The sequence below is a fragment of the Eulemur rufifrons genome, chromosome 30, assembly GCF_041146395.1.
Source record: "Eulemur rufifrons isolate Redbay chromosome 30, OSU_ERuf_1, whole genome shotgun sequence".
In the NCBI taxonomy this organism is placed as follows: Eukaryota; Metazoa; Chordata; class Mammalia; order Primates; family Lemuridae; genus Eulemur; species Eulemur rufifrons.
In genome coordinates, this window is record NC_091012.1 from 67,948,534 (window position 1) to 67,973,539 (window position 25,006).

The following is a 25,006-nucleotide window of genomic DNA, read 5'->3' on the forward strand; positions in this document are numbered from 1 at the left end:
TTTCTATGTTGCCTAGGCTGGTCTTGAACTCCTAACCTCAAGTGATCCTCCTGTCTTGGCCTCCCAAAATGCTGGGATTACAGACATGAGCCACCAAGCCCAGCCATACTGTCTATAAACACATCATGATGGTTATTAATGCTTACCAAAGAGCTTTTGCCAGGTACTGGACACTGCTTTACAAACATCATCTCTATTTAATCTTCTGCTAAGTACTTTTTATTAATTATTTTTCTTTAACTCTTACAACCACTATGTGAGATAGGTAGTATTGTTATCTCCATTTTACAAGCAAGGTCAGAAGGAATGATTAACTTGCTAAAGGCCACCTAGCTAGGAAGTGGTGGGGCCAGTGGACCACCCAGGTCAGGTCTCTCTCTCTGATTCTAGGGCCTAACTCCTAAAATCTCAAAGCCTTCATTTGTCCCTACTGCTTTCCACTTTCCATTGCCTTCTTTTCCTTCTTTCTTTTGCCTCAGACTTACTGGATGTGTCAGTGCCTTCATCAAAGGCATCTCCCTTGGCTTCCATGGGTCCACACTCCCCTGGCTCTCCTTCTGAGACACCAGCATCATCTCTTCTTGCCCTGCAAATGTTACCTTTCCACCAAGTTTAGTCATTGACCTTTTGCTCTTTTCTTTACTCAAAGCTTTCTTTTTATCTTACAGCTTGTACTTTCACCAAATCTCTAGCCCTGACTTCTTGTACTGCTTCTGTACTTACTTGTTAGACATTTCGATTTGGATATTTCCCTACCATTTCAAATGCAACATGGCTCAAATGTGAACTTGCTTTTAGTCAGACCAATCTACCCACTGTCCTCTAAACATTTTATTTACCTCCTTGCCATCCTTTAAGACCTGGTGCCAGGCCTACCTGTTCTACCACCTTTCCTGAGCACTCATCAGGTATCAAGCGTATTGTGTTATTTACTAATGTCTTTCCTGTGTTGGCAATTAATCTCCTCATTTAGATTATAGCCTTTGTAACCCTTCCAGTATCTAGTATGGCGTGGTGTCTTGCACATAGTAAGCACTTATTAAATATTAGTTGATTGATTGGCTGTTGGGTGGCAGGGTGGAATAGGGAAAAAGATTGGTCACAGTAGTATGTTCAAAGAGTTGAACTCTTTTCTGGAGGGCAAAGACTACATTTTTCTTATCTCTCTATTTGGGAAGCCTAAGACAGTGCCTTGCATGCACCAATTCAGTTCTGTTAACAGGCCTGCTTTTACTGTGTACTGTGTACCAGCACTGTGCTAGGTGCTGGAGTTCCATAAGGGTTCATAAATGAATGAGGGGGTTTGGGTGTTGTGCCTCCGTTTCCCAACTTCTGTATCTCTATCTTTCATGCAGGTGAATTTCAGTGGTATCTTTGGATGGCAGGCATTAAGAGAAAAGTCCCAGTGCACAGATTGAGATGCTTCCTCTCTGTGGTGGGTTTCTTCTCCGAACCAGGGCTGTTTCCCTGGTGTGCCAGAAAATCACCAGGTTGGTCACAGCTCTTTTTGAGCACAGCATGTAAGGGAAATTTCACCCATATGATAGCCAAGAAGTGTCAAAAAGGACAAAAAAGTCAGAAGGAACCAAGCCATCTTGGACCACTAGATGGTTCCTGGCAGGAAAGGTAAGGCCCAGGCTGATTCCTTTCTCCTTACCAAGTCTCAATCTGTGGGTCTACTGAAACTCTGTATTCCTAATGTAACTAATGTGTCATTGCAAGGATTCGAAGGGGCATCTGAGGTGGGATACCCAGGGCAAACTTGAGGATATCTGAAGAATATTGGTGGAAGTGCTTTGGAAATGCAGAAAATATTCTCCTTGTCTTTGAGTATGTTTTTGTCAGAAAGAAGATATTAAACTGGGATCTTGTCTTTAAAAAAGTCCGGGGCAGGTATGCTTTAAACCAGGGACCCAGAATATTAGATGGGTTACAGATGAATAGTCCCCATTGCAGCCACAGAAGTACAAATATACCACATTTTATGCCAAAAATGTATTTTCTAAATCAAATTATATTTTAAAAGCATTAGGGAGGTAAGCTATTTAAAGCAACCCAACAGTGAAGCCTTTTGTAATATGATTAATTACCTCCTGATAAATCTGGATTTTTCTTATATTAGGTTTGCCCATCTGGAACACCAAAATGGGCTCTTCTCCCAGACTCCATCTCCCTAGGGGCATGAGAGTTAGGTGTTCTGAATAATAGATAAGTAAAATGCCAGAGAAAATGGTGGCAGGAAGTCCTTATGCATGGTAGGCGCTCAGTACATGTTTATATAATTAATGAGGTGCCTGAATTATTTTATTCAAGGCTGGCTGATGTTGTGACGCCACTCTGGAGGATGAGCTATGAAGAACAGCTCAAGGTAGGTGTACAGCTTAAGTCTTCACCTCTTCTCTCCAGCAGGGGGATGGTGCTAGACTTGTAGGAAGCTTCACTGGATAGTTCTACCCAGATGCCTGAGCAGTTTAAACTCAATATGCTAATGACTCTGAAATTTGAACTTTAGGCCAATTATATCTTCCACACTGTAGATCCATAGATCCAAATGCTTATTTCCTTTCTCCCTTTTTTTTTTTTTTGGTTGTTGTTGCCATTCTTATAGCTCTGTTTATGTGAGTAGCAGTGCTCTTGCTGTTTCATATATAGCTGTACTTTCCAACATGGTAACCACTAGCCACATGTGGCTATTTAAATTTGAATATAGTCAATTCTGTTATAATCCTTATTTTGAAGCAGAAATTTGTTCCAGCGGATTGACATATTAGGGAAAATTTGAGCATAATGCAAATTTCATGTTTGCTTAGGAGTGATTTCATCCATGAGAAATACTAGATGAAAGAAGGAAACTGCACTCAGTTGAACCAACCTACGTAAGAACACGTAAAACGAATGCATGCACACATCTCAAACATCTGTCAGCTCCCTCAGTTCCCCAAGCATGTTATGAGCCACACCTACCCATCTGCATCTTGATGTTAGGACTTTTCTTTTCTTTTCTTTTTTTGAGACAAAATCTTACTCTGTTGCCCAGGCTAGAGTGCAGTGGTGTCATCATAGCTCACTGCAACCTCAGACTCCGGAAGTCAAGTGATCCTCCTGCCTCAGCCTCCTGAGTAACTGGGACTACAGGCACGTGCTGTCATGCCTGGTTAATTTTTATATTGTTTTGTAGAGATAGGGTCTCACTATGTCACCAGGCTGGTCTCAGACTTCTGGCCTCAAGCGATCTTCCCGCCTCAGCCTCCCAAAGTGCTAGGATTGCAGACGTGAGCCTGGCAGAACTTTACATTCAGCTCATATAACCCTCCTTTTACCACTTCATGATAACTACAAACTGCAATCACTCTGACACCTGCTTCTACGAGCAAACTTCAGGTCTTTTTCAGGGTAAAGTGCCATCTTTATTGTAATATTCATATTTCTTAACCATTTGATGTGTGTAAAATGGTGCTACTATTTTTATTAGGTTCCTATCGTTTTTGTGGGTGTTACTGATAACATTTTGGAATATTGTGTGCCTAATCCCATTTTTCCCATGAGCCTTGTGATTTTTTTAATGTGATTTCACATAACGTGGTATAGGAACACTTATTTCACATTTTAGCAGAGCTGACTCTGTAAGTTAATTGAAATTAAAGATTAAAAATTCAGTGCCTGAGTCCCACTAACCACCATTTCACATGGTCAGTAGCCACATGTGGCTAGTGCCTACATTTACATAGAAAGAACAGGGCAGACATCGAACATTTTTGTTATAGAAAGTTCTACTGGACAACAGTGACATACACCTTGAGTGTTTAGTCTGAAAGGTAAGATAAAATGATGGGCTTACTACTACAAGAGCTCACTCTTGACTTTTCCTCAATGCCTGATTAGGTCTGTTCCTGTTCCATTGTTACGGGTTCCTTATCTGCTGAGACCGTGAGCTAAGAATCTGTGGGACACCCTTCTTTTGTCCTGTTTATTTTCCATTCTTTGAGGTGAAACTACAAAAGTATTTTGTTTCATTGCTTATATATTTTTTTGCAGGTGAAATTTGAAGCTCAGAAGAAAATTTTACAAAGACTAGAGTCTTACATCCAAATACTCAATGGAGTCAACGTGACAACAGCTGCACCCAAATTTGAGGGGCTCCATTGTCTTCTTCATCCTATTATACCCTCTGTAAGTCCCTACCTACATATTCCTTATTTACTAAGTCCCCTTAATGCCTAATAATATCAGCCAGTATTTACTGGGCACTTGCTAGGTACCAGGCCTTATGCTAAGTGATTATCATGAATCATTGTCTCATTTTACTGTTTACAGTAACCCAGAGGGGTAGGTACTATCATTTTATAGATGAAGACAGAGAGTCCCAGAGAGATTAAGTAATTTTCCCAAGACACACTTCTAGAAAATACTAGAGCTAAGATTCCACTCAGATCTATCTGGTACAGAGTCTACTTTATCAACCACTCTACTTACCTCCTTAGATTCCAGACTTTGGAAACCTTTTTAACGAGGCCTCAGAGAGGCAGAATTTCATTTATGGCTGGGGTTGGCAAACTACGGCCCTGGGGCCAAACTTGCCTTGCTGCCTGATTTTGTAAATAAAGTTTTATTGGAACACAGCCAAACTCACTTGTTTATGTATTGTCTGTGGCTGCTTTCACACTACAATGGCAGAGTTGAGTGTTGCAGCAGGGACCATATGGCCTGCAAAAACTGAAATATTTACGCTCTGGCCCTTGACAGAAGAAATTTGCTGACTCCTGCTTTATGGCAAGATTGGAACTCCTTTCTACTATGGAGTGTCTTGATCTTCTCAGCCACAGACTTTCACATATGGCATGTCTTCCAAGCAAGCATCCCTTATCCTTATCCAGAGAACATTCCTGCTTTCTTTTTTTTTTTTTTTTTTTGAGACAGAGTCTCACTCTGTTGCCCAGGCTAGAGTGAGTGCCGTGGCGTCAGCCTAGCTCACAGCAACCTCAAACTCCTGAGCTCAAGCTATCCTCCTGTCTCAGCCTCCCGAGTAGCTGGGACTACAGGCATGCACCACCATGCCCGGCTAATTTTTTCTATATATATTTTTAGCTGTCCATATAATTTCTTTCTATTTTTAGTAGAGATGGGGTCTCGCTCTTGCTCAGGCTGGTCTCGAACTCCTGAGCTCAAACGATCCGCCCACCTCGGCCTCCCAGAGTGCTAGGATTACAGGCGTGAGCCACCACGCCCGGCCCCTGCTTTCTCTTTATTGTTTTCCTCCTTGGTTTCATTTGACCTCTTGTCCCCTCTCCTGTCCTTCTGTCTTCTCCAGCCTGTCATCAGTGGCTACCGAAATAAGTCCACCTTCTCTGTGAACCGAGGTCCAGATGGCAATCCAAAGACTGTGGGGTACTACTTGGGAACTGGGAGAGGTCAGTTGAAGGCTGTGACAGACCAAGGACTGGGAGGAAGAGAAGGGTACAGAGAACAGTGTCAGCAGGAGCGGAAAATAATGGTATTCTTAAAGAAGAAGGTTGAATTGGAAGTCTTTGATGCAGAACATGATCACAAGGTTGATTGTGGATACTTTTTGATGGGTAATCATTATAACATAGCCATAGAAATCACAACCCTTGCCCTTTTTTACTCTAAAAGCTATACGCCTGATAGCTAGTAAACACTTAGTAAATGTTAGCATTGTTGCTGCTTCTGTCTCATCGTCATCATCATCATTTTTTGCTACTCTCCATACCGGGAGCAGTCTCCTCGTCTTTTCTATTTCACATCCCCATATGCCTGGAAACTAGAGCTTTCTGTGGTAATTCTGCCTTTAAAAAATTGGAAGGGGTGGTGCATACTGGTGAGGGAAATCACAATGGCATATTTCTGAGACTTAATTCCCGTATCCATTCCTAGATTCCATCCCTGAGCTTTCCATTTGCCCGTTTTCAATAAATCCACTTGAAACACCATCATTTTATATTAGTCACACTGTTTAATATCCATATGCCTTAAACTACAGTTTGTTAGGGCAGGCACTTGGCCTTTTTCCCTCTTGTGTGCTAAATTAAATGAGTATATGACGTCAGTGTTCTATTATTTAGTAATAGAAAAACAAAACCCATTACATTTTATTTCCCTCTTAAAATCTGAACAGAAAGCGGACGTTGGCATATTGCGCATTTGTGGCATGAGAGAAAATATTAAGGACTCGCTCCATTAAGAATTAGCTGCTTAATGTGTAGACCAGGAAACAATTAGGTTTTCTCTGAAAAATGACTGTGAGCTTGAATTAGGCACTTGGCTTCTTCATATCTACATATGCCTCTTTGAAGGAGGGAATTTGAAATGCTAGACATTTTATTTTAAATAATCTTTTGGGACTAAAACCATATAAATTAATTCTTTTTCTTTCCGTAGATGGGAACATTGTTTGTGTACAGTCTAAGCATCTGAAAAACATCCCTGAGAAACACAATCAAGTGGCACAGGTAAAATAGGAACAGGGCTGGTTGAAGATGACCTGAGGCATAGTAGTCTTATAACAGCACTGTCCCTGACATTTTAATAATGGAGCCGCTTCTAGTGCTAGAGGGTAGGAGGAGCTCTGTACTGAAAATGTACCTCTTCACTTGAAGAGAACATTGCTAGTGTTTCATTGCAGTAAGGGTGGAGAAGAGGAGAGAGAACTACATTCATTATTGTAAATGTCAGGCATCCAAGAAAGGACTTTAATAGTATGGAAGTATCAGGAAAGAGAGATATTGATGAGGCCACTACAGCAAGTGTTAGATGTCTGAAATATTTGGAAGGCTAGTGTTTTCAACAGGACAGAATTGAGAAATACGAGATGTAGGGGTGCTGGTAAGGTATATACATTATGAGATTGGCCTCTGAGACATTTTTCTATCATTCTATTTCATGTACTCAATATTTGTTAAGTGCCTCCCATGTGTTTTAGGCACTGTGCTAGATGCTGGGGCTACAGTGTTGATTTAGCATGTCAGTAGACATGGTGCCTGTCCTCATGGAACTTAAAAAAAAAAAAAAGACCAAAGCCTTACTAGTGAACACTGAACAGTACTCCCAACTGACTCTCCTGTTCCCTGTTAATTCTTACCAGCACCCACTCTCTTAGTGATTCAGGTTTCTGATACTTGGGTGCTGTCTTCTGATAGGACTTATCTTTTTTTTTTTTTTTTTTTTTAATTTTTTTTGAGACAGAGTCTCACTCTGTTGCCCAGGCTAGAGTGAGTGCCGTGGCGTCAGCCTAGCTCACAGCAACCTCAAACTCCTGGGCTCAAGGGATCCTCCTGTCTCAGCCTCCTGAGTAGTTGGGACTACAGGCATGTACCACCATGCCCAGCTAATTTTTTCTATATATATTTTTAGCTGTCCAGATAATTTCTTTCTATTTTTAGTAGAGACGGGGTCTCGCTCTTGCTCAGGCTGGTCTCGAACTCCTGAGCTCAAACGATCCGCCCACCTCGGCCTCCCAGAGTGCTAGGATTACAGGCGTGAGCCACTGCGCCCGGCCTGATAGGACTTATCTTGACCTGCAGAATTTCCCTGCTAGGACACAGCTCCCTTTGTAGGATCATTCTCTAGAAATCTTCCTCCATGGCTCTTGTTAGTTTCTTCTCCTATTCTTTTCAGTGACTATTCTAAATTCTTACCTCTCCTCAAATTTCCTACCCCATCACCTTTGCCCTTGCTCTTGGCAGATGACCCATGCCTGTTCTTCACTGGGAAATTAAGGCCATTAGATGAGAACTCCATTAGCTGTTTTTCCTACCATCTACAAATTTCACTGGAATCTTATCCCTCCTTCCCCCCTTCTCAGTGAAGGAAGTGACTGGTCCTCCCTTTGTCCAAGGCTTATCATTCTTCCTGTTTGGACTCATCTTCTACTTCCTAGTATCCTTGCTCCTTCATTGCATACCCTCTTTCTTCTATTTCTTTACCTCCTCCCCCACCTCTATCAGCTCTTTCAGTTCATAAGAATATTAAATATCTCCTATCTTTAAGAAAATATGGTGGTGGTTCTGCCCCCCAACACTCTATAGAAATTGATCTTTTTAAATTTTTTTGAGACACAATCTCCCTCTTGTCACCTAGGCTGGAGTGCAGTGGCACGATCATAGCTCACTGCAGCCTCCAACTCTATAGCTCAAATGATCCTCCTGCCTCAGTCTCCCGAGTAGCTGGGATTATAGGCACGTGCCACCACAACTGGCTAATTTTAACATTTTTTGTACAAATGGGGCCTTGTTTTGTTGCCCAGGCTGGTCTCAAACTCCTGGCCTCAAGCATTCCTCCCACTTTGGCCTCCCAAAGTGTTGGGATTACAAGTGTGAGCCACTGCACCTGGCTAGAAATTGATCTTATCAAAGTCATTAGTGACTTCCATTTTGCCACATCCAATGGAAACTTTCTGTTCCCAACTTACATTTTCTCTGCCTGTGGCACCACTTATTATTCTTATTTTCCTCTTTTTTTTTTTTTTTTTTGAGACAGAGTCTCACTCTGTTGCCCGGGCTAGAGTGAGTGCCGTGGTGTCAGCCTAGCTCACAGCAACCCCAAACTCCTGAGCTCAAGCGATCCTCCTGTCTCAGCCTCCCGAGTAGCTGGGACTACAGGCATGTGCCACCATGCCCGGCTAATTTTTTCTATATATATTTTTAGCTGTCCATATAATTTCTTTCTATTTTTAGTAGAGATGGGGTCTCACTCTTGCTCAGGCTGGTCTCGAACTCCTGAGCTCAAACGATCCGCCCACCTCGGCCTCCCAGAGTGCTAGGATTACAGGCGTGAGCCACCGCGCCCGGCCCTTATTTTCCTCTTGAAACACTGCCTTCATTTGGTTTCTGGGATAACATTCTCTGATAATTTTTTTTTTTTTTTTCTGATCTCGCTGGCTACTTCTTAGTCTTTCTCGTGGGACTTTTTCTATTCTTTCTCACTATAAATGTTGGTGTCCCCCAGGAATCTGTCCTTGGCCTTCTTTCTGAATATATTCATGGGAGACCCCATCCAACCATTGCTGATGACTTGAATGGCCACTTATAAATTGATTGACTCCTAAACTTATATTTGCATTCTGGCGCCCTCTTGAGCTTTGGGAGGTGTGTTTCCAAAAGGCTACCTACCGAATGACCTCACTTAGTTGTGATGCAGAGCTCTTGAAATCACCATTTTTCCAGATCAGATTTTCTCAACCATCACACTATTGACATTTTGGGTCAGATAATTTTTTGTTGTGGGGGGGTTGTTAAGTGCATCATAGAATGTTCGGCAGTATCATTGGCCTCTACCCACTAGATGCCATTAACTGTAACAACCAAAAATGTCTCCAGAGGTTGCCAGATGTCCCCTGGGCAACACAATTGCCCCACGTTGAGAACTGCTGCTCTAAACTTATCCTCTTCCCTTCCCAAATGTATTTCTTTTTTTCTCACCTTAGTTAATGGTACCACCATGTACTAGAAACGTGTCATCCTAGACTCCTCCATTTTAATTTCCCCTTCCTCCTCAGCCGTATCTAATCAACCTCCAAGTCTTAGAGGTTTTACTTTCTAGACATATCTTGGATCCACATACTTCCCTCATTTTCTTCCACCGCCACCACTCTAGTCCCAGCTCCTATCTTCTCTTGCCTAGACTACTGTAGTAGCCGCTAAACTGATCTCACTGGTCCCAGCCCCATCTCTCAGTGTATTCTCTGCACAGCAGCCAGAGCCATCCTTAAAATGCAAGTAAGATTATGCCACTCTGTTGCTTAAAATTCTGCAGTAGCTGCCCAATAGCTTTTGGAATGAAGTTTAAATTCCTTACCTTTTGCACTTAAGGATCTTTATGATAAGATCCCTAGCCTAATCTTCTGCTACATCCTCCCTAGAGTTAACCTATGCATTGCCCTGCTATCTCAGTTCTGCCTGAGGCTGTCCTATCTATCTAGAATGCCTTCATCTGGCTTCTGCTAACTCTCTAAGATTCATTTTGGGCATCAGAATCTGTAGAAAACTATCTGACTCCTCTGTCTGATTAGGGCTTCCCTCTTCTGTACTCCTGTATCTCCATTGCGTATCTCCTGTTGTAGTACTTGTTACACTTTATCAGGTCGTTTGGTGGTGCTTCCCATGCTGGACCGTGGAGGTAACAGCTGTGTATTATTTAACTTTGTACTCACACTTAACACAGATTCATACACACAGTGGGTGCTCACCAAGTGTTTGGTAAATGAATACCTCTTTGCAATATTACCCAAGTTTCTAGACCTTTTGGCTGCTATTGGGTAAATTTCTACCCTCCACATCTATCCAGACGAATTCCTCCTCCCTGCAAAATTTGTATGAGACCTAAAATCCAATCCAGTAGGTACTCAAATACAGGCCAGATGCCTTTTGTAGTACCTTTCAGGCATATACAAGAAGATACAAAAAACAAAAACGAACTAAAAAAATAATAGTACTTTACATGTATATAGCACTGGGCTGTTTTCAGTATTTTTTATACCTTTGTGTCCTTTCCCTGTTATTGGTATTGACATTCCATTCCATTAACATGGTAGCATAACCTTAGTTTGCCCCCTATTTGAGGCTTAAATATCTATTTTGAGGCTTGAGGCAAAATGTGAATTCTATGGGAGCTGGCAGCCAGAGCACCAAGACCTAAGAATCTGTCTTTATTTTTATTTTTATTCTTTTTATGAGACAGGGTCTTGTTCTATAGCCCAGGCTGGAGTACAGTGGCATGATCATAGCTCACTGTAACTTCCAACTCCCAGGCTCAAGCAATCTTCCTGCCTCAGCCTCCTGAGTAACTAGGACTACAGGTGCACACCACCATTCCTAGCTAATTTTTCCTTTGTAGAAATGGGGTCTCACCGTGTTGCCCAGGCTCCTCTTGGACTTCTGTCCTCAAGCAATCCTCCTGCCTCAGCCTCCCAAAGTGTTGGGATTATAGGCGTGAGCCACCGTAAATAACTTGGTTCTTTCACCTTCCTCAAAAAGTGATCAGCTTACATTTGTTTGTTTGTTTGTTTTGGTATCATTATGAACTCATAGAATTTTTAACATACTTGATATGTTTCAATCTGCCGTAGATACTATTTATTTTCAAATTGTTCCATTTTGGGCCATTGGAACCTCTCTAAATTGCCTTAGAGCCCTAGATGGCCCTGATAGTTCTGGACTGATAAGATAGTCGTAGCACATTTGGTCCATTTTCTGCCGGAAACTTGGAATCAGCCACTTCTTCAGGGAATCCTTTTTCTTTTAGTGGGAAATGGTATTTGGAGGCCACAGTATGGCTGCCAGGGTGTTCATTTGTACTGGGTTGGTCATATTTCAAGGCTTTTCTAGTGGACAGAGCTAGGAAATATATTTTTTTTTTTTTTTTTTTTTTTTTTGAGACAGAGTCTCACTCTGTTGCCCAGGCTAGAGTGAGTGCCGTGGCGTCAGCCTAGCTCACAGCAACCTCAAACTCCTGAGCTCAAGCGATCCTCCTGTCTCAGCCTCCCGAGTAGCTGGGACTACAGGCATGCACCACCATGCCCGGCTAATTTTTTCTATATATATTTTTTAGCTGTCCATATAATTTCTTTCTATTTTTAGTAGAGATGGGGTCTCGCTCTTGCTCAGGCTGGTCTCGAACTCCTGAGCTCAAACGATCCGCCCACCTCGGCCTCCCAGAGTGCTTATATATTTTTTTTAAATATATATGTTCTATTGATACATCCAAATCAAGTTTAGAATTAGTTTTTACTTAAATCTTTCAATTTTTTTTTTTTTTTTTTTTTTTTTTGAGACAGAGTCTCGCTTTGTTGCCCGGGCTAGAGTGAGTGCTGTGGCGTCAGCCTCGCTCACAGCAACCTCAAACTCCTGGGCTTAAGCAATCCTACCGCCTCAGCCTCCCAAGTAGCTGGGACTACAGGCATGCGCCACCATGCCCAGCTAATTTTTTCTATATATATTTTAGTTGGCCAGATCATTTCTTTCTATTTTTAGTAGAGATGGGGTCTCGCTCTTGCTCAGGCTGGTCTTGAACTCCTGACCTTGACCGATCCACCTGCCTCGGCCTCCCAGAGTGCTAGGATTACAGGCGTGAGCCACTGCGCCCCGCCAAATCTTTCAATTTTATATTTTTATCTCTTGTCGATTAAGTGAAAATTTTAGCTCCTGACAATGTTAATATAATTACATATTTGTTCTGTCTTACTATGTATATAATAATTTCAGAAACTATGATTACTAACAGATGATTCTTGAAACATAGCTCAGGATTTCTTTCTAGTTCTTTTTGTCAAATTATTGTGCCACTTGAAATAATTCCTCTTTTTGTAGTCAAGCTACCACCACTAGACACTTGGTACACAGGTTCTTTTTTTGCTTTCAAATTTTAGAGATTTTTTAATTTTTCATTTTGATTTAATTTTGTTTCATAATTTTATTTATTTTTTTTTTTTATTTTTTTTTTTATTTTTTTTTTTTTTTTGAGACAGAGTCTCACTCTGTTGCCCAGGCTAGAGTGAGTGCCGTGGCGTCAGCCTAGCTCACAGCAACCTCAAACTCCTGAGCTCAAGCGATCCTCCTGTCTCAGCCTCCCGAGTGGCTGGGACTACAGGCATGTGCCACCATGCCCGGCTAATTTTTTCTATATATATTTTTTAGCTGTCCATATAATTTCTTTCTATTTTTAGTAGAGATGGGGTCTCGCTCTTGCTCAGGCTGGTCTCGAACTCCTGAGCTCAAACGATCCGCCCACCTCGGCCTCCCAGAGTGCTAGGATTACAGGCGTGAGCCACCGCGCCCGGCCTTGTTTCATAATTTTATAAAATATTTACATGGTTCCAAAGTCAAATCTACAAAATAAAGGTACATTCAGAGAGGTCTATCTTTTACCTCTGTCCCCTCTACCTAGTTCCTTCCCTCCTTCTATGGGTAAAAATTTTTATTGGTTTTTGCTTATTTTTAAAAATGTAAAGAGATATTTGCATCTCCTCTTTTCTTAGCTAAAAGATGGCTTACTATATACACTGTTCTGCACGTTGATTTTTTTTCACATAATAATATACTTTTTTTTTTCTTTTTTTGAGGCAGGGTCTTGCTCTGTCACCCTGGCTAGAGTGCCTTGGTGCAATCATAGCTCATTGCAGCCTCAAACTCCTGGGCTCAAGCTATCTTCCTGCCTCAGGCTCCTGAGTAGCTGGGACCCCAGGCACGTGCTGCCACGCTAGGCTAATTTTTCTGTTTTTTGTAGAGATCAGGTCTTGCTGTTTCCCAGGCTGGTCTCGAACTCCTGGGCTCAAGCAATCCTGCCTCGGCCTCCCAAAGTGCTAGGATTATAGGTGTGAACCACCACCTGGCCTTACTTCATTTTTTTTTTTTTATAGTTGCACAGCCCTACATAGTGTGATGCATTTTACAACTCTTTGTTTTTATTGGCATGAATAATTAACTCATTTTTCCATTTACTTAGTTTTCCATGAACGTATTGTTAATTTTTTCCAAATGCTTTAAAAGCTCTGTGAAACATTTATCAATATTCTTCATATGCTCAAAAGCTTCAGTTCAAGTTTTTCCTTAAAGACCTTTGTCTCGGAGTCCATCATTCCCTGTTTCTTAACTGTCGTGTCTTCTTTTTTCTTGGTTCACACCCTAATTTGGTTAGAATGTAACCTCCATTAGCTTCCTGAGGATGGGTGCCTAGGAGGTAAATTTTTAGAATCTTTGCATATCTATAAATGTCTTTTTTCTGTCCTGACATATGACTGAAAATTCTTCTAGATTTAAAATTCTGAGTGTGAACTCATTTGCCTTTATAAATTTGAAGACACTGTTTCATTGTCATCTGGCTGCCAATGTTGTGTAAGTCTAAATGCTACTTTAAGTCCTGATCCTTTGTAGATAATCCCCTCCCTCCTTTTTTTTTCTCTAGAAGCCTTTAGGGAATCTGTCTTTGTCCCTGAAACTTCATGACCATGTGGGCCTTTTTTTTTCATTCATTGTAGTGGGAACTTTCTTAGGAGACTAATACTTTCTGGAAACTAATACTTTCAGATGTGGGAAATGGTCCAGTATTATTTCTTTGATTACTCCCTCACCCTCATTTTCTATGTTCTCTCTGTCTCCTATTATTTGGATCTTGGACTTCATGGATTGCTTCTATAATCTTCTACTCGTTTCTCTTCCCTATTTTCCATCTCTTTGACTGTTTGTTCTCCTTTTTCTTGAAATTTTCGTGAAATTTTCTTGACCTAAATGGCAACACCTGTATTGAATTTTTTTTCTACCATCTGTCCTTAATTTTCAAAAGCTTTTTCTTGTTTTCCAGTTGCTCCTTTTGTATAGCATCTTGTTCTTTTTTGGTAATGTAACATTTATCTGTCTATCTATCTATCTATCTGTTTGCTTTTTTCCTGTTCTTTGAGTTGTCTGTTTCCTTCAGGATTTTTGTTTGTTTAGGGCATTGTCTTTTATAATGGAGGCTCTAATCAAATAGCTGGTGATACTTGGCTGGCTGTTTGCATTTAAGAGTGAGGCCTTAAAATGTTAATTGGCAGTTGAGCCTCAGTGAGTTTACTGATTCTGGATTCACTGATGGTGATTGTGTGTGGGGGTGGGTGGAGGGGGGGAGGGAGGTATCCCCCATACCTCTGTCTCTTGAGTTCTTTATTCTGAGGCTATTCAGTTTCTCAAGAGAATTATCTCCAAATCTCCTGCCTGTCTGCTGGCCTTCTTGAAACAGGTGTAGAAAGGTGGCCATTAGGAATGCAGATTTAAGGCCAGGCACGGTGGCTCATGCCTGTAATCCTAGCAGTCCAGGAGGCCGAGGTGAGAGGATAGCTCGAGGTCAGCAGTTCGAGACCAGCCTGAGCAGAGCGAGACCCCTGTCTCTACTAAAAATAGAAAGAAATGATCTGGACAGCTAAAAAAAATACAGAAAAAATTAGCTGGGCATGGTGGCACATGCCTGTAGTCCCAGCTACTCGGGAGGCTGAGGCTGTAGGATTGCTTGAGCCCGGGAATTTGAGGTTGCTGTGAGCTAGGCTGATGCCACAGCACTCTAGCCCAGGCAACAGAGTGAGACTCTGTCTCAAAAAAATAAATAAATAGAAGAATGCAGATTTACATAAACTCTTCCTGCTTCTGTCCGTCTGCCACCACCACTGTGCCTGTATCTCCAGGTTCAGAGCTTTTATGGGTTCATTTCCTCCTGAGAAAAACCCTCCCAGTCTTCTGGTAGAGAAAGATAGAAGTTTTTGGTAGAATGAGGATGTTTACCAGTTTTGTGTCCAGATGTTTAACCAAACCCTGATTTTAGCCATGTACCTTACCCCATCTGGGCCTCCTGCAGTATCTTGCATCTTCAGGAGTGAGCCTTTCCGGGGTTGTGTGAGGCAAATAAGCTTTATGTCTCATGAGGTTCCCCTCTGTGGTCACTCTGGATGTAGCTTCCTTCACCTTGCTAAGTCAGTTGTCACTCCGATCTGCTTTCTGTCTTCTAAGACTGTATTGAGTTTGCTCTTCTGTTGTCTTTTCTCCCATTATCTTTGTTCTTTCTTTCATTTATTCATTCAACAAGTACTGTTGCACCCCTACAAGTACTAGGCACCATTCTAGATGCTTAGGATATAATAGTGAAGAAAATACCCCTTCCCTTGTGAAACTTAAATTTTAGTTGGGGGGGGGATTTTTTTAAAAAAAATAAGCATAATAAGTAAGTAAATTACATGGTATGTTAGAAAGTGACAAGTGCCGTGGGAAAAATAAAGTGGAGCAAGGAGAATAAGAAGTTCTGGGGGCTGGGGAAAGAGTGGGTTGTAGTTTTAAATAGGGTCAAGGTAGGCATCATTGAGGAAATGGTATTTGAATAAAGCAGTGATTCTCAACTGAGGGCAGTTTTGTCCTGGAGGTAACGTTTGGCAATGTCTGTAGACATTTTAGGTTGTCACCACTGAGGCATGGTTGGGTGATGCTATTGGTATCTAGTGGGTAGAAAGGCCAGGGATGCTGTTAAACATCCTGCAATGGCTTGGCATGGTGGCACATGCCTGTAGTCCCAGCTAATGGGGAGGCTGAGACAGGAGGATCTCTTGAGCCCAGGCGTTTGAGGCTGTAGTGTGCTATGATTGCACCTGTAAATAGCCATTATACTCCATCCAACCTGGGCAACATAGCAAGGACCTGTCTCAAAAAAAAACAAAAAACAAACCCAATCCCCGCCCCCACCATACAACATCCTACAATGCATGGGGCAGCTCCCTACAACAAGGAATTATCTGCCTCAAAATGTCACTAGTGCTGAGGTTGACAAACCCTGGAATAAAGACTTGAAGAAAGTGAGAGTGTTAGCCATGCAGAGGTCTGAGGGAAGAGCATTCTGGACAGAAAGAACAGCTATTGCAAAGACCCCAAGATGAGAGTGTGGCTGGCTTTTTGGAAGAACTGACAGTAGACCCCGATGAAGGAGGGGAAGAAAGATCACTCTGGTTGCTGTGTTGAGAACGGATTATGGAGGGGGAGGAGGGTAGAAGCAGGGAGACCAGTTAGGATGTTGTTGCAGTAACCTAAATGAGAGATGATATAGACCAGTGGTAGCAGTGGAGATGGATATACCTTGAAGATAGAACAACAGGATTTCTTGATGGATTGAATGAGAGGTATTAAGAGAAAGAGAGGAGTGAAAAATGGCTCCAGGTGTTTGGGTAGAGCAAGTGGAAGGATGGAGTTACTATCAACGGAGATGAGAAAGACTGTGGTAGACCAGATTTGGGTAGGGGAGATTTGTAGTTCAATTTTGAACATGTTGCATTTGAGATGCCTATTAGACATCTGAATGGATAGGTTAAGTAGGTAGTTGTATATATTAGTCTGGGGTTCAAGAGAGAGAAATCCAGGAGTTGTTAGCATGTAGATGTTATTTAAAATCAGGAGATTGGGCAGAGATCACCAAGAGAGTGAGAATAGAAAAGAGGAGAGGAAAATTAGCCGGGCATAGTGGCGCATGCCTGTAGTCCCAGCTACTCGGGAGGCTGAGGCAGTAGGATCACTTAAGCCGAGCAGTCTGAGGTTGCTGTGAGCTAAGCTGATGCCACGGCACTCACTCTAGCCTGGGCAACAAAGTGAGACTCTGTCTCAACAAAAAAAAAAAAAAAAAAAAAAAGAGGAGAGGAACAGGGACTGAACCCTGGGGCACTCTCATTTTAAGAAGTTTGGGAGAAGAGGAAGAACTAGTAAAAGAGACTGAGAAGGAACAGCCAGTGAGGTCATAGGAAACAGGAGAGTGTGGTGTCCTGGGAGCCAAGGAAAGAAAGTGAACCAACGAGGGGTGGCTCATCATCTGTGCCCAATGCCGCTGATAGGTTGAGGAAGGGAGGATGAGAATTGACCATTGGACTTCATAACAAGGAAGCTGGAGGTGACCTTAATGTGAACTGTTTGGGTGGAGTAGTGGGGACCTGATTCAAGTGGGTGAATAGGAGAAGAATGGGAGGCAGTGAATAGGTACAGTTCTTGCATGGAGTTTTGCTACAAAGAGGAGCAGAGAAATGGAGCAGTAGCTAGTAGGGAGTGTGGGGTTGAGAAGCTTCCTTTTTTTAATTTCTTCTTAAAATGGGACAGTAAGAACATGCTTGTATATTGATGAGAATGATCCAGTACTGGGGGAGGGAAGTAAGAGGAGAGAGAGAAGGGAGAATTGTTGGGAACGATGAGCTTAAGTAAATAAGCTCATGCTTTTTAAATTTTATTTTATTTTAGTAGGATTTTTAGGAGGAATATTCTAGTATTTTAACTAGAAAGTCCTTTCGATCTTAATACTTAGGCATTCCCATATAAAAATAGGAGTTTCGGTCTCCATTTTACAATAAAGAAACCAAGGTCCTGGAAGCTGTATTTCATATTTATTTACCTATTATCTTCCAGGTCTGGATCACCTGTTTAATTACCATCCTTCCAGGACCTCTATTAAATTTGAATCTTGCTTCCAAAAAGCATTCCTTTCTAACCAGCCCGTAAAAAACAGTTGAACCAGACTTTCTTTAAATCACAAACCTTAAAATTTGAAAACTAGCCGGGTGCGAAGGCTCACACTTGTAATCCCACCAATTTGAGAGGCTGAGGTGGGAGAATCGCGTGAGCCCAGGAGTTTGATATCCTCCTAGCCAACATAGTGAGATCCCGTCTCTACAAAAAAATTTAAAAAATCAGCCAGAGGTGGTGGTACGTGCCTATAGTCCTAGCTACTCAGGAGGACGTGGCAGGAGGATTGCTTGACCTCAGGAATTTGATGTTGCAGTGAGCTGTGATTGCACCACTGCACTGCAGCCTGGGTGACAAAGTGAGACCCTGTCGCCCCCAAAAAATTTTATTTGAAAACTATGTTCATTATAAATCAAGCATATCTTATATTGCATTTATATGAAATTATAGTGAAAGTGATCAAGTGCAGCCTTAATTGATTTAACCCTGTCAGGTAGCACTGTTTTTTGGTATAACTCCTCCTTCCCTGCATAATTTGGGGTTTGTTTAAAAATATGGTGGACCTAGGCTGCATGCATTATAAAGACAAAAGGACCTAGTAAATCAGACAGTATGTCCTGTTGTGGTAGCAACTGGTTTTTGTTTGAAAAGTTTGGCTTTAAGGATTTTTGAGATCCTAAAAACTAAATCAGGATTGCTTTTGACTTTTATTCACCAGGAAGAAACGGAGGATCTGACTAAGGTATAATGTAGTTGGCACCTGGTTACATGAAGAAATATAGAAATGATAGGCTAACATTAGGAAGTTATCAGTAAGAATGGAATCATAGCAGCTTAGTAATACATTAAGAATTGCTGTCAGGAGGAATTCACAGAAATGGAAGATTATTATATTCTATACTGTATATAGAATAAACTGAGATTCCATATATAAATAATTTTCCTGTTCATTCATTCATACCTTCTTTTAATAATATTTCTTGAGCATGTGGTATGTGCCAGACTAATGATACAACTCTAACCCTTCATGGAGCTTACAGTTTGGAATATTATTCAATGGATAGTATCCTCTGTAAGGTCACGGGGCAGGGACCATGTTTTTTATACCACTGTATTAGTCTGCTAGGGCTGCCATAACAAAATACCACAGACTGGGTAGCTTAAACAACAGATATGCATTTCCTCACTGGAGGCTAGAAGACTAAGATCAAGGTCTTGGCAGGTTTGGTTTCTTCTGAGGCCTCTCTGCTTGGCTTACAGATGGACACTTTCTTTCTGTGTCCTCACACTGTGGTCTTTCTCTTTATATACCCATCCTTAGTGTCTCTCTGTGTGTCCCAAATTTCCTCTTATGACATCAGTCAGATTGGTTTACGGTCTGCCTTAACAGCCTCATTTTAACTTAATCACTTAATCAAATACGGTCGCATTCTGAGGTACTAGGGGTTAAGGCTTAAATATATAGATTTTTGGAGGATACAATACAGCCCAACACAATCACCTAGCATGAATAATTAGCTGTGGAACTTGTTAGTTTTCCTTGTGTAATAATATTATTTTCTTCCTAGTACTATGAAATATTCCTTCGACAGTCTCCGCTGGAACCCTGCCTTCTGTTTCACGAAGGTGGACACTGGCGTGAGCTCACAGTTCGCACCAATAGCCAAGGGCACACGATGGCTATCATCACTTTCCATCCCCAGGAATTAAGTCAGGTGAGCCTCACGGGATGATAGGGCAGCTACTGTAGCAACCGTAACTGTTACTATGCCGCTGTTGGCTTTTGGAAGTTTCAGGACACATGGTAGGAACTACACATCCACAGAATATTTATGTTGATTGTGGAGAGGGGTTGGGGATGAGGAGGGGAATATGGCAAGGATAATATTTAACCATACTGCTGGCATAATCAAACCATAGAGACTGTGGCTCGTTACCAAATTAATTGTCATCTGAGGACTCCCAAGTATTTTCATAAGAACTTTGTTCATGGTATTAGGTGCTCTACTGAATCCAAAAGCCAATTCAATAGAGACTAGAATGTCAGAAATTCATAACCCAAACAATACTTTACAATTGTAGCATAGAGTTTTCAAACATTCACATGTTAAAACATTCCTATACTTACATGATCACCTCAATCCACTTGTGAAGTAGGCAGGAGAAGGAGAGGTATTGTCACCCTCATTTTACAGATGAGCAAATGGAGGCATAGAAATACCCAAGGTTAAGGAAATAGCAATAAATAGCAAAGCTAGGATCTGAACCCAGGTCCTTTGATTCCTGGTCTGGCGTTTTTAATTCTATAGCTCTAATGTGGTTTATTGCGATATATCCTTGTATCAGGCTAATACTTAGGCTCTCTGTAGTGATGTAAGAATTTTATAATGTCCTGAACTCAAAAAAAAAAAAAAAGATTTCACTACCATGCTCATTCTCTTCTGTATCCCCTCTTTTCTTTCTCCCAGGACTCACGTCTTCTGAGGTGGCATTTGGGTGGGTGGTTGGGATGCCTGAGGTAGAGAAGTATGAAGAGAATTGAAAGATTATTGCCTCTCCATGATGGGACAAAAGCTTAGTTTAGCTTCTTGTTTATAACAAGAATTACTCTCACACTTTCTTTAAAGAATTATTAGAGGCTCAAACTAGAGGAAGTGCCAATTCTGTTGTATAGGATTTGTCAAAAGCTGATAAGCAAAGCAGTGCTTCTACTGAGATGTGAAAATAGTGTGGGTTTTTTTTTTTGTCCTATAGAACCTTGCTTTATGGTAAATGTTATTTTTAATAGGATTTGAGAAATGTGTCTTCTTGTCTGACTGCTGCAGGGCTGATTACTGTAGAGCTTGGAGAAAAAATTTCTCAGAGATGAGTCTTTGCTTGACTGCTGATTTTGTGGTCTGGGCAGGAGGAGCTCTGTGTTCAGAAGGAGACTGTAAAGGAATTTTTCATCAAAGGCCCTGGAGCAGCCTGTGACTTGACCTCACTTTACTTCCAGGAAAGGTAACCCTGGGACAGCCAAACAGCAAGTAGGAGCCTGATGGCTTGCCAGAGTCTTGGTTTATGGATTGCTGATGCAGGGTTGCTGATTGATAGTGGAGAATCTGGGCTAAGTGGTTCTGGCCCTTGTATACCGGCCAGGTCTGGGAATCCAGGCCAGAATGTAGATGAGAGAGTGTCTGCATGGACTTACATCCCCTGAGGGAAAACTCCTACAGAACTCTCAGGACCATGGCAAGGAGGCTGTGTCTCCTAGCTGCGATGCCAGGGCCTCCCCTTCCAACCAACCACTGGACATGGAATGGTCTGCCATTCCAAGATGCTGTCTTCTTTTATTCTTTTCCAGCACGATGACCCGTTGCAGCCATCAGCAGTCGCCCTACCAGCTCCTATTTGGGGAACCCTACATCTTTGAAGATATCCTAGGCTTGAAGATCCGCATCTCTCCAGATGCCTTTTTCCAGATTAACACGGCTGGTGCAGAGATGCTGTATCAGACTGTGGGGGAGCTGAGTGGCGTGAACTCTGACACCATCCTCCTCGACATCTGCTGTGGAACTGGCAAGTAGTAGCCCAGGGCCAAATTTGCAAGCTGCTTAGCTCCCAGGGCCCTTGCAGCTTGCAAGGGTAGGTAGGGGGAGGTAGTGGTAGTGATGCAGGCATAACCTTGTGGGTTTAAAACCCTAAAATACCTTCCTCTTATTCTCTCTTAACTCCCCAGGTGTGATTGGCCTCTCTCTGGCTCAGCATACATCCCAGGTCCTTGGGATTGAACTGGTGGAGCAGGCGGTAGAGGATGCCAGGTGGACTGCAGCCTTCAATGGTACACAGCCCACAGTCTGGGGAGAAATTAAGGGGTGCAATTGTTTCTGTGCTATATAAAGGATTGTGTGGGAAGGGGCAACTATTGTATTTCTGACCCGCAGGGAGGAAGAGAGCGGATTCTGGAATGGTCAGAGTTGGGTCTTGATGGTTTTCTGGAAAAGGTTCCAATATCTAATATTTTTTAATTTCCTATCCAGAAGAAGAGTCTGAGGGAAGGAACAAGGCTAGGTAATAGGAAGGGCAGTGGCAAAACTTTAGACAGAATAGAAGAGCCTTCTTGACATTAAACTCATGAAGCATCATAGCATAATACAATAGGTTTCAAACCTATATTTTTAGCAACAAAACCTTTTATTCAAACAAAATCTTATGCCAACCTGCCATATAGAAAACAGATCATCTTGTCCCCTCTACTCCACCTCCAGACAGCTCCTGAGGCAGTGTGTGAAAACGCCTGATATAGCAGGAAGAGCACTTGAGTAAAAGTCAAGGTTCTTATCTTGGTATAGGTATTTATGTGCCATGTGAGTTGTTGTTAATAATTTACAAAATAACACTATCTAGTCACTCAATCTGAAAGGCTCACTGAGATATTTCAAGGGAAAGTACTTTGGAAAAAATGAAGTATATCCAAAAGCATTTCTTTCGTTGTTATTTGGAGATATGCCAGATCCAAAGTGAACATGGCAGAGCCCTGGCTCCTGTACATTTCTCTAAGCTAAAGCTCCCCCACCCCAACTGCTGGCCTTGAATTATGTCACATGAGCCTCTCTTCCACAGGCATCACAAACTGTGAATTTCACACTGGTCGAGCAGAGAGGATTTTGCCACAGCTGCTAAAGTCAAAGGAAGGTGAACAGTTAATTGCTGTGGTGAACCCAGCCCGCGCCGGACTGCGTAAGGATGACAAGCTAATTGGGTGTTTCCCATGATGGCTACCAGCTTTGGTTCCTCATTCCCACGCCGTGCTAAGGGGGCTCCCAGTGAGCTGGTCCTGAACTTGCTTCTTCTCTATTCCTAATCAGTCCTATGTGCTGATCAGTGGGAGTTTGTGATAACTGGGACCATGGTAGTTTAATTATGTTAATAGCAAGGTGTTTCTTCCTTCAGATTACAAGGTGGTTCAAGCCATTCGAAACTGCAGGGCTATCCGCACACTAGTTTTTGTTTCCTGCAAGCCCCATGGTGAAACCACAAGGAACATCATTGAGTGAGTCTTGACTTCTTTTTTAAATTATTTTGTCCCATTATCAAAGTAACCCATGCATGCACACAATTTGGAAAATGCAGGGAAGTGTAAAGAAACAGTAAAGAAAACATTATACCACCTTTAATAGTCAACTACAGGCCGGGCGCGGTGGCTCACGCCTGTAATCCTAGCACTCCGGGAGGCCGAGGCGGGTGGATCGCTCGAGGTCAGGAGTTCGAGACCAGCCTGAGCAAGAGTGAGACCCCGTCTCTACTAAAAAATAGAAAGAAATTATATGGACAACTAAAATATATATATACAAAAAAATTAGCTGGGCATGGTGGTGCATGCCTGTAGTCCCAGCTACTCGGGAGGCTGAGGCAGTAGGATCGCTTGAGCCCAGGAATTTGAGGTTGCTGTGAGCTAGGCTGACGCCACGGCACTCACTCTAGCCCGGGCAACAGAGTGAGACTCTGTCTCAAAAAAAAAAAAAAAAAAGAAAAAAAAAGTCAATTACAGAGCTGAGTCTAGGGTGAGACAAGTCAGGTACTCAGTTTGGGTGTGAAATTTAAGAGGGTGCCAAAAATCTCAGCAATCAAGATACATTTTTAATGTAATATTTTCAAAAATCAAAATTGATTTTGAAATCAATTCATGATGATGAATTGAGAAAATATCAAAATTTTTTTAAACAGTGGGATCTGCACCTGAATTTGCTGAACCCTGCCTTACTGCCTTACTCCAATTCTGGCTTTGGTTCCAGTAAATCTTTATTTATAAAAGGAGGTGGCTAGCTTACAGGCTGCAGTTTTCCAATTTGATATTCTAAAATATTGCATCAAAATATTAGTTGTCTTAATTGATGAGTTTTTTGGCACCCTAGTAAATTTTCCACCCAATGTGAGTGCCTCTCATTTCATTCTAGTTCTGGCCCTGGTCAGCTGTTTTGATTTTTGAAATGTTTTCTTTTTGTAATCTTTCTCTTTTTAACATAAGTAATATCATTTCTTTCTAACATTCAAACAACATAGACAGGTATAAAGTACAGATGATATACCTGAATGTAACAGGTGAGAATTAAAATCGTAAACATATGCGATTATTATTTGTCAATATATTATAAAAAAAAATAAGTGAATTGAGCTTTCAAGTCATTGAGCTAGAAAAAGAACAATAAACCTAAAGGAAACTGAAGGAAGAAATCAATAATGGTAAAAAAATTCTATAAATTGGCCAGGTGTGGTGGCTCGCACCTATAATCCTAGTGTTTTGGGAGGCCGAGATGGGAAGATTGCTGGAGGCCAGGAATTTGAGACCAGCCTGGACAACATAGTGAGACCCCATCTCTAAAAAAATAAAAATAAATAAATTAGCTGGGCATGGTGGTATGCACCTGTAATCCTAGCTACTCAGGAGCTGAGGTGGGAGGATCACTTGAGCCCAGGAGTTCAAGGCTGCAGTAAGCTATGATCATGCCACTACATTCCAGCTTGCACCACAGACTGAGACCCTGTCTCAAAAAAAATTTAATGTAAAAAAGGGAAATTATAATATAATTGCACCCTAGGAAATCAAAGAATTTTTTTATAATCTTGGAGTGCAAAAGCCCTTTCTAACAGTGAAAATTCAGAAGCCATATAATAAAAAGTTGTTAAAATTGACTACATAAAAATAACTTCTCCCTTCATTACACCATACACAGAAATGAATTCAAAATGTGTCAGAACTAAATGTAAGAGCTGAAGCTACAAAACTCTTAGAACAAAACATAGGAGATTTAGAGTCTTCATGACCTTAGATTAGGCGAAGCCTTCTTAGATATGACATCAAAAGCTTAAGGACCAAAAAAATGATCAAAATGAAAAAAAAAATTCTGTGCTGTAGATGATACCATTGATAAAATGAAAAGACAAACTACAGAATAGGAGAAAATATTTGCAAATCATTTATAAGGGACTGGTATCCAGAATTCAGACAAAAAAGTCCCCATATTACATGATTCCATTTATAGGAAATGTCTAGAATAGGCGAATCC

The 25,006-nt window shown here is 41.6% G+C and overlaps 1 protein-coding gene across 1 annotated transcript in view; it reads left to right on the forward strand.

Moving 5' to 3' along the window:
• The first annotated feature begins 1,363 nt into the window (after positions 1 to 1,363).
• Positions 1,364 to 25,006, forward strand: part of TRMT2B (tRNA methyltransferase 2 homolog B) — a 70,397-nt gene continuing 46,754 nt past the window's right edge. Inside the window, exons 1-11 of the mRNA XM_069463513.1 lie at positions 1,364 to 1,626; positions 2,314 to 2,368; positions 4,036 to 4,170; positions 5,309 to 5,408; positions 6,397 to 6,467; positions 19,529 to 19,675; positions 20,866 to 20,960; positions 21,304 to 21,518; positions 21,679 to 21,780; positions 22,563 to 22,679; positions 22,893 to 22,992. Coding sequence (XP_069319614.1) covers positions 1,379 to 1,626; positions 2,314 to 2,368; positions 4,036 to 4,170; positions 5,309 to 5,408; positions 6,397 to 6,467; positions 19,529 to 19,675; positions 20,866 to 20,960; positions 21,304 to 21,518; positions 21,679 to 21,780; positions 22,563 to 22,679; positions 22,893 to 22,992 — 1,385 coding nt within the window. The 5' untranslated portion in view covers positions 1,364 to 1,378. The remainder of the gene's footprint in view (positions 1,627 to 2,313; positions 2,369 to 4,035; positions 4,171 to 5,308; positions 5,409 to 6,396; positions 6,468 to 19,528; positions 19,676 to 20,865; positions 20,961 to 21,303; positions 21,519 to 21,678; positions 21,781 to 22,562; positions 22,680 to 22,892; positions 22,993 to 25,006) is intronic.